The sequence below is a fragment of the Anabas testudineus genome, chromosome 4 (genome assembly GCF_900324465.2).
Source record: "Anabas testudineus chromosome 4, fAnaTes1.2, whole genome shotgun sequence".
Taxonomy (NCBI): domain Eukaryota; kingdom Metazoa; phylum Chordata; class Actinopteri; order Anabantiformes; family Anabantidae; genus Anabas; species Anabas testudineus.
In genome coordinates this window covers 19,784,758-19,794,629 of record NC_046613.1, presented here as the reverse complement: position 1 = coordinate 19,794,629, position 9,872 = coordinate 19,784,758, and the positions used below count along the sequence as shown (strand labels likewise).

The following is a 9,872-nucleotide window of genomic DNA, read 5'->3' as shown; positions in this document are numbered from 1 at the left end:
ACCATATCCACTTGAAGCAAACTTGAAATCCACCATTAACTACTTCCTAACTGGGCATGTTACGCACGTCTCTGAATTTAAGTCTATTGTAGTTTTCACCAAAACTAGAACGTGGGTAACCTAAACCAACCTGTCTTATTAAAACAAGATATCTCCTCTAGCTTGTCTGCTTCATCTGAACACACTTTGACAGAATATCTGAGGTAAAGTAAGTGTGAGACAGCACCCCCCACGCCCCCAAACGTTCATATTAATAGAGAGAGCTACAGAGTCTTCATGAGTCATCGTCATCTTTACACTCTCAGTTTTCTGGGTCTGAGGCCAAAGTGTTGGGGATGATTTGTGAGACCATAAAAGCTGTTCAGCAATGGGACAAGATGCGTTGGAATATTTCTGACCACCAGTGTGGAATAGAAGCTGGATTGTGTCCATGGACCACTCTCATCCATTCTTCAACTGGCTCTAAGTCAATAAGAAAACAAACTCCGAGAAACTCCACGCTCCTGCTGCCCACTGTCCTCTGAAGTTTAGTTCATGTTTGATGGCAACACTAGGACACGACATGACAAATGGAACCGAAGGCTTTCTGTAACACAGATGTTTGACAACAGCGTTGTTCCCTCCATTCATGCATTTGTCTTACTCGCTGCAGCATGTCCTAAAAATACCAAATAGCAGTAGAGTGAACAATACAGCTGACATTTCAAAGGTAAGCCCAAGAAAATTCAGCATGTGGTTCAACTCTGATGGTCACTGAGGTGGGTCCTAGACGGGAATGGGGAGTACAGAGGATGTCTGATGAGCCAACACTCATCATGTCATTTAATGACGTCTTAACTGGGAAGAAAATAAGATTGAAACAGTGATTATTGGAGTTATTGAAGGAAAACAAAAGAGAAAGAAAGAAAACAGACTGAGCAGTTGTGGCATCATCAGCGTCTTTCATTCCCTTTCACTGACTGAGACACCATTGGCAACTTTGTAACGTGGATCCCCCCCTCTCTGTCCACAGGCTGTGGTCGGTTTAGAAAGCCTGAGGGATCTGGTCTTCAAAGAGACTTTCAAAACCCTAATCCAGTCCACTATTAAAGCTAGATGACTCTCACCGTGCATGGTTGCAATTTTAATAATCATATCCTGCTAGGCAAAATGAAGTCGATAGACATCAAGGAGAGAAAAATAGGCCAGTGTCAGAAATAATCTCGCTTCTTGGTCAGCCCATTGGTGAGGTCTTCCCCCCTCTGGAACCTCTTCCCCTCCTTTGAGACTTCTTATTACAGGGAAAACCACGTAAACACAGCTTAGGTTAAATTCATTTGACTGCTCAAACGGCAAATTTAAAAGGGCGCCTCAGTAAGAAATGCCGCTGACATATGATGTGCATCACCTCACACATTTCTTCAAACTATAATCAGTCATGGCCAATTACTTTTGCTATGAGAGTTATCTTGACTTATTTTGTTTGAAATTGTTCTCTGTGTTGTAGGAGCAGAGCACAAAGCGCCCTTTGTTGTGTTCATTAAAATGCTATGTGAAGTCCTTCACAGGTCTGCACAGGCAAACACACACTTTTTTTTTTCCTGCGGGACATAAGAAACTGATGTCCAGCAGCAGTAGACACTTAAACCACTTGAAGTTCTTGAAGTTGTGTGCTGCAGTTTCAAGAGCTAAAAGTGCACATATTTCAGTTTTAGACTCATTTCAGTTACAATGCAATTAAATCAAGAAGAAAAAAAATAATCTCTGCCATGAAGGAATTATATCCAGTTTGTACAAGTGAGACAGAGACCGAGTTATCATTAGATCTTTATTTACGTTGAGCTGTTTGAATTGACCGCAGCACTGGTTTTGATCAGGGCTTTTGGCAGCTGGTGCAGGTTGAATTCTTAATTCATGTAATGGTGGACCAGGGACAATGTAAAGATGTGTTGCTTTATAATAGACAGTATTACAGGAGTGAACACAGGAGCTAACTAAACCCAACACACACTTGGACACACCCTAAGCGTCACTACAGAGACATGTGTGTAGGAAGAAGAAGACAAACCAAGGTTTTTAGTGGGAACTGTCTGAGGGTAGTCATAGAGCTTATGGACACCTGGGCTGATGTAGAACAGGTGGTGGGAGGTAGAACCCTGACACTTAGTAAGTAACCCTCCAAAATAATCCAGTATAAAGCATTATGCTCATACATACTGTCCCTGAACTCTGTTACAGTTCGATTAAAATATATAAGTTAAACATTTGGACATGGTTTTAATTTGGTGGTTAATCCATCCAGTTAGAAACAGATAGCTGCACTAGCCACAGTCAACGCCACCACACGCTGCTCGTTTGATCAGCACCACATGGATCCTTATAAGATAATCCAGAGAGATGCATTTAAACTCTAAAAAACAGCGGTTTATTAGTTCACATCCCTCTTGACTCTATTTCAGTGCTGTTCTCCAAACCAAAGGTGGATTTAATCTGCTAAATATACAGTCACTGTCATTTCTGAGAACTTCAGTTTTACTTCAGTGGATCATTGCAGACAACATAAGGCTGCAGAGGAATCTTCAGTACAGATTATACTGAATTCTCTATTTGTGTTTATGTTATTTTGTTGTTTCATAAGAAAACAATTTGAGTCCTGTAAGTTCTGCTGGAGCTCCTGGCGACCTTTTTGTCTACCAGCCTCTTTAAGTGTGTACCCACGGTCATTTTGCTGAATGTGGCCTGTGCGTCGTGCCACCTGGCAGCTCCTGAAGTGAACGCACGGTGGCGACACATGGATAATCAGAGCCATGTGGCCATGTCTCCTCAGAGAAGTTTGGAGGAAGGATTACGCTCAGTTGGAGAGACGGACACAGGGGAAAAGTGAGCTGTGCTCCAGCGAAAAGGAAAGAGAGAGAAACCAGAAGAGACGCAGGCTTCTTTCTTCCCCTCTTTCACATTTTATTTTTTCACGGGGACAGTTTTGTGCGCTTTGAGGAGACAGCGCACCACTTCTCAAGACGCTGCTGTTTGAGTCGTAGGATTTAAAAAAAATATTATTATTATTTGGAGGAGCTCGAAATTAACTTGTGAGTGAGTGTAGTGGATGTGAAAAGCGGGCAGAGGTTTAACACAGAGCCGGAGGAATGTATCCAAATCGGGCAGCGGCGTGCCAGCGTCTCCGGAGATGTCCAGCCTGTGCTCTCTGGATCGCCCTGCTGCTCCAAAGTGTCCTGGACCTGAGCGCATCTGGTGAGTTTCCAGACATGTTTCATGCCCGTCTGGTCCCTGCGCGTTTGCTGGATTTACTAACTTTGCGGTTCATCTCTGCGCGGCGTGATGTGTCAGCACTGATGGAAAATCACAGTCCGGACTAGTGTGTGCCTGGAGAAGTGAAGTGAGCTGTGACTTTTTAGAGTCACTTTATGGTTCTTAGTCATCCACTACTACGTTTCCAAAGAGACGCATCTTATTTAAGGCCGCTGCGTTTGTTTTTCACTCCTGAAATAGTCTCATACATGTTCTCAAACAGTTGTTGTATCCACATAAAGCTGAGCTGTTTGCCATCATTCAGCCTCCCCTCTCATGTAAATGATCTTTGGTTTTTAGATTATCGCCCCATTGTCATTCTGAAGCCTCTGCGCGGGGGACTTGACTCCATTGGCAGACAATAGAGGACTCTTAACTAGTCAGCTGGAAAGCTGTTGTGACTCAACCACAGCCCTCAATCATTTAGGTCATTTGAAAGATAAGGGATACATAAAGTCTGATTTGAAAGGCAAACAGCTAGGTTTGCTTGATTACAGGGTAGTGCCTGTTTTAGGCAATTAGATGAGGATGAAGAAATAGTACTACCATGTGTCCTAAAACAAAAAACAAACACTGAAGTAAACCATCAGCTTATTTGCTTGTGGATTGTGGTTTAAAAAAGGTCTGAGAGACTGTATTTCTTTAGCCTTGTACACGTGTTAGTGTGGGGTATTCACATCTTAAAGAACAAGTGGTGGGTTGAGTAATAGAAGTTTGACTGAATTCAGTTTGAATTGAATTGGATTTGTTTATGAAGCGTGTGAAAAGCGTTCGACTTTCTTTTTTATTTCTGGCTTTTAAGTGTACAAGAATAAAGCAGTGCTCTCCTCCCCCAGATGAGTAGTGATGAGTTATCTCTGGAAGCTTTTTTTGGAGTTTGTTTGGATTAACTCTGTCCTCCTTAAATGCTTTTGGTTGTTATTTACTGTGGAGGTGTACTGTACCGTACCGTACTGTACTGTACTGTACTGTACTTTACTGTATATGATGCTGAGCGTGAAGCTATGAGGTGTAGTATGATATATATATATATATATATATATATATATATATATATATATATATTAGCTTTATCTGCCTTTTGACCTTTTATTCTTTCTCTAAGAGAAAGGAACCAGCAATAATTAACTCTATCAATTAGCTATAACTTTGTCAAATGGGGTTTCATTAATGAATTGGGGGGGGGGGGGACCACTACACTGTAGCTTCTCCCTCTATCTTCTTTGTGCGACCGTGTCTCTCTCCCTCTTATCCACACAGTTCCACAAAATCTTCCCTGTAAATTACATTTCTTATGCTAATACTGCTATTCATGAAGCGAAACTGATTCGCTTTGCACCACCACCACCACCACCCAGCCCCCTACTGTCTGCATGATGATTTTGCTAACCTTAACCAGGGACAAGAACCTGATACTCATTCAGTTGTTTTCTCTACCATTGCAGCTACAGGCTTGACATCCTGTTCACCTCCAACGAAGCAGCTACAGGACATGTTTGTAGATGATAACAGTGGGAGTTTTGTCTCTCTCTTGGCTCACTGTAATGAGTATGGTCAGAGAGGAACAACTGTATGTTTCTACTATAATCAAGTGTGAAGAGTCTAGCACCCTGTGATCAGCGGCCAGTGGATATAATACAGTGTGGCTGTTTTGTGGAAGCAACTGAGCAAATGTGACATCGAAGAAATTGAAAGGCAGGCCCTGAGCATGGAAATCACAGTGTAAATGCATTCACCTTTTATTTAAACACAAGTTATGTGCAGAATAGTTTAAAACCGTCCATCAGCCTTTGGTCTTTAGTGCCAGAGGAATACCCTTTGACATGTCATAAAAAAAAATTGACTACAGTGTTTTCCAACTATATACAGTGTCAGTGTTTCTAAATGTGGGACATTCACCTCTGTACATAAAAGGTTCTCTGCAGGGCAGCGACTACGTGAAATGTGTTTAGAGTTGCATTAAGCCTTTTAATAACACTCAGGAAAGCTATAAATCACTTTGGCCTCAGCAGCATTTTCAGCAGGACACACTGTTGACACTAAAGGCATTTCACTCCTGGAAAAAAACCCTCTTCGCCTTACAGGCCGAGTGTGTAGAAGCTTGTCTTGTTCTCCCTGCTACTGAGATGTCTATCTCTACCGATATATGTCTTTGGGCATTTTCTTAGACTTGCATTAAGAGAGCAATTCACAAGAAGGTGAAAGTTTATGGTAGCACTTTCTTTTGTACACATCCTAATTACATTTTTGCAAATAAGCTGCTCCATGTAGTTTTTAGTTTGCCCAGTGCTTTTCCTCACTGCCGTGTTGCAATAAATTCTTGCTTATGTGTAACTATATTAAGTTTATCAATACTTGATCCATGTCTGGGAAAAGTTGGGCTCCGTCGTGGTCTGAGTGGTTCATCTCGTTCAGATCGATGACTCTGATGTGTTTAAAACTCAACTCCTAGAGTGCACAATTTACTAACTCAGGCATCAAGTGGTGTGCATCCCTAAAAGCTTTTGGCAGACACTGAAGTATGTGGCAGGAACTGTATGTGTGAAACAGATGTATGGTCTTTTTCTGGAAGGAGGGATTTTCTTTACATTTTCTTTTGAGACAGGTTGACTCCATTTGAGCATGGGAAGTAGGCAGAAAGTCTTAGACATTAATTTAATCAACACATACTCATAAATCATACACTCCAACTCTGTTTTATGTCACTGATCTAAAACGTCGGCCTGTAAACCACGTCGTGCAATGGCAATTACCTACTTCCCACTGGTTATTGAGCACATGTGTTTGCCATAGCCCAGTTTTCCACGGTGTTGCCATAGGCCAAACTGTTTGGAGAATATTGTGTGCTAATAGTTTAATTGATGTGCAGCCAGTGGGCGATTTGCTTTTAACAAGCAAAGAAATATCAAAATATCAACTAACATTTCCATTACTTTTGAACATTATTTTGTTCTGCTTAGTAATGACCATAGAAATCACAACATATGAAACTTGTGTTTGTTTTCCGATGAGTTGAAAACAGAAAAAAACGCAGTGATAAGAAAAGTGCTGCAGTTGAGACGCCAGTGTGTAGATGACAGTGTGGCACTTCAGTGAGTTTAACAGGGATGGTGTCTGGACTGAGTGATGAAATAAGCTGCAGCTCTAACCTGTGCCGTGTATTTCCAGCTACAAATTAAATAGCTTTCTATACTTTCACTGTTCATGTCTTTCAACTTTTGCCTGTAAGACAAATTATGCCTGCTATAAAAAAATGTTCTCTGCTCTACTTTATTCTCATAGCACAATGAGTCCTTTGCTGCAGTTGTAAGGGAAGCTGTAAGTGCAAGAGTGTGCTGATGACAAAGTGACACTTTAATGAGTCTAATGGAATATGCCACACATACTGCATATCGCTTTCCCATATGGACTTGGCACGGTTTAATGTTGAAGACAGCACGGAGTAAAGAGCTCTGAGTTTCTTTGAAACCACTCTACATTGCAGTTTTATCAAATTACTGCTTTGCTTGTGTCCTCCATGGCCAGCTTTGCCCCAGCTGAAAACAGGGAGATCCTGGTACATTTCATTTAATAGAGGGTTGTATGAAACATGTTTTTTTTAAATTGTCGTATATGTGTCAGAGTAAATCTTTTTAAACCATGTTTGCATAGCATTAAGGACTTCACAAACCCCCATTGCAAGCAGACGGGAAGATCTCCGTCCACCCACAATTAGGTCTTTGTGCAACACCCCACCTCCAAGGTATTAAATACTGCAAACTTTATGGCCTTCTCTTCAAAAAACATTGTATTTATTTTACAAAAATGATGTATAGCTTCTCATTCAGGGAAGATATTTTTTACTTTATTGCTTTTTTCACTTTTTCAGCCTTTCTGATATTTGCCAAAGTTGGATTTATCTTTATGAAATGTGTTTCATATTTTCGGCGGCCTGTTTATCCTTATAACAACACTTTTTAAATATTTGGCATACCCAATCTGACGTAGTTACATGCAGTTATATATATATATATATATATATATCTATATATATCTATATCTATATCTATCTATATATATATATATATATATATATATATATATACACACACACACACCACCATCAGCATGACATTGAAACTCCCCGGCGCTCTTCTTATCTGACTGCCCTCCACCCCCAGTTCATTTTGTGGCTCCTCTACTTGGCCGTTCTTGCCCGACTGACATGCCGCTCTTGGCTACAGTGTGTTTACTCAACAATAACCGAGGGTGGGGTGGCTCCACACCAGCTCCTGCCCTCCTTACATCCACAATCTTAACGACCTACTTTGGCCTTTGATAACGGGTTTTCATTATTTAGCATCTTTAATTTTAGCAGCATACATGCTTTGTGACATCAGCTGATGTCGAAACATTTAGACAGTTGCAGTCTGTGATGATTGTAACGGAGGAAATTTAATCAAAGTTTGGCTTTCACATTATCAGTTTTGATATGCCTTCGCAATGTCATGTAGCGCTGCGGTTACGCTGTGAAACCATTGGACCATCAGCTCCACTGAGACATTTGTATAAACTCATCCCTCTACAGTTATTAATAGAAAATCATCACATTTTATTTTCACACTGCAGTTCTACTCTATCATTCAAGTCGTTTTCTTTCTTTCTGTTTTCCTTCCTCCGACACACACCAGTGATGTAAGTAGCACATGTCCCCTGCAGTACTGTGAAATGTGGAAAGTGGGTAGTGTACAAACTTCACTCATGCAATTATTAAACCAGAGATGTGTGGACTACAGGAAATTGAATTTTACGGGGCATCTAATAACTTGTGTTCAGTGCAAATGAACACGGTGCTTTCTTTTTAAGTGTGTGTGTGTGTGTGTAGCTTATGAAATGTTTGTCAAAGCTCATGACTGATTTGTGGTTCACCCTCTCTTGTATTTATGTTTGTACAACACACAGAGAGACGTGTGTTCGGCTGTTTTCACTCTTATTGTTTTGTAATTACAGTCAGTAGCTATAGAAACTATAATCCTGTTGTAGGCTGAAGTTGAGGAATTCTGTCTTTTGAAGATTAGTTTCTCAAAATAGGTTTTATTTTTAAGCTGTTTGTTTAACAAGTCTGATTTAGATTTAGCGGATCTGCTAAAGTAATAACAATGAGATTTGTGAATGCCTAAGCCCTTTTTTCTTTTTCATTGTTATTGATCTGGGATTCAAAGCCACAAACAACTGATTTGATTAAAGGCTGTGTTTATTGTAAATTTTCACTTCGTCAGACTAATTAGTCAAACGCGCTGCAAATATTCTGTTTCATTTTCAAGTCGTCTAGTGCTTAAATGTGGGTCTTCAGGCCTTTCCACAAAGTGAGAGTGTGAGTGGGGAGGTCTGCTCTCAGTCAAGTCTTGAATTTATTGTTGCCTTCACATGTATTTTGTCCTTTTCCCATCAGAGGAATTGTTTTCTGGGTACTGACTGTAAGTTGTGCAATATGTTTTTCTGCTCCATTGAAAACATTTGGCAGGCTTGTGTTATATGTGTGAGGTGTAGTTTTACTATTATATTAGATTTATGGAAACAATCACTTGTACTTTTGCTTGTGACTTTTTCTTTATTCTAGTCCATTTTCTTCTCCCCATGTCATTTCTCCATTTGGTTTTGTAAATGACTTATAATAAAAAGCACCAGGCTGTCAATACCTTTAACTGAAATGTAAAACTTTATCTATTCAGATTTGACAAAACAACTCCATCCCTATTTAATATAAAAGAATAAAAAATGAACTGTGAACCATGAAGCCAGGGAAAGCTTTATAAAAGAAAACATGTGGGCTGTGAAAATAATACATATTTCATTTTTATTGTAGTTTGCTTAGGGTTGATCTTAAACTGTGTTTTTAAAGTTTAGAGTGTTAGCTATACCTTGGTGTTCAATCAGAGGCTTTGTCACACTGTTCCCAAAGCATGTCCCCTTTTACCCAGCAGCAACGTTCAGCCACTTGATTCCTGCACAAAAGACTTAATAGAGGCTGCCTTCAACTGGGGGCTCAGTCCCATTATTTAGAGCATCTCAAACGTTCACATTAAGCAGATAGGCACTGGTTTTTATCCTGCAGACAGAACTCGCCAGCACTGGCGCAGTGATGCTATAATGCGCCAGCAGCCTCGCTGAAAACAAGGTCTGTTTGAATGTCCAGCACGTCTGCAAATGTACGATAAAATTCAGGGTCAAACGTCAACAACAACCAGAGAGAGAAGCCATGAATAAAACACTGACTTAGCATGAATAAGACAGACACCAAAAACCATAAGAAATTTGACTTAAATGGAAATTCCCTTTCTATTCATTCTAATCCTGTGTTAACCACTCTGACCAAGGAATCTGGAGTTAAAGGTCTCACTGGCTGTAATTCTGAAGTGCCGTTAGTTAAATGCCCATCTGAAAACCACTGCTGGCTAGCCATCTGCCTAATTCAGCATCAACCGGGAAATCTTTGCCCGTGCGGCATTAGAAGTGGTCAAGCACTGTCGCATCAATCAGAGTTGGTGATAGGACATAGGAAACACTTTAAAACTTTATTTTGTTCTGGAACTACAGCTGTGAGCGTG

At 40.4% G+C, this 9,872-nt stretch overlaps 1 protein-coding gene across 2 annotated transcripts in view; it reads left to right on the top strand.

The window, feature by feature from the left end:
* The first annotated feature begins 2,849 nt into the window (after positions 1 to 2,849).
* ror1 (receptor tyrosine kinase-like orphan receptor 1) overlaps positions 2,850 to 9,872 on the top strand; it is a 99,737-nt gene continuing 92,714 nt past the window's right edge. For both annotated transcript variants that reach the window (XM_026346245.1, XM_026346244.1), the window contains exon 1: positions 2,850 to 3,228. In XM_026346245.1, coding sequence (XP_026202030.1) covers positions 3,123 to 3,228 — 106 coding nt within the window. In that variant the 5' untranslated portion in view covers positions 2,850 to 3,122. The remainder of the gene's footprint in view (positions 3,229 to 9,872) is intronic.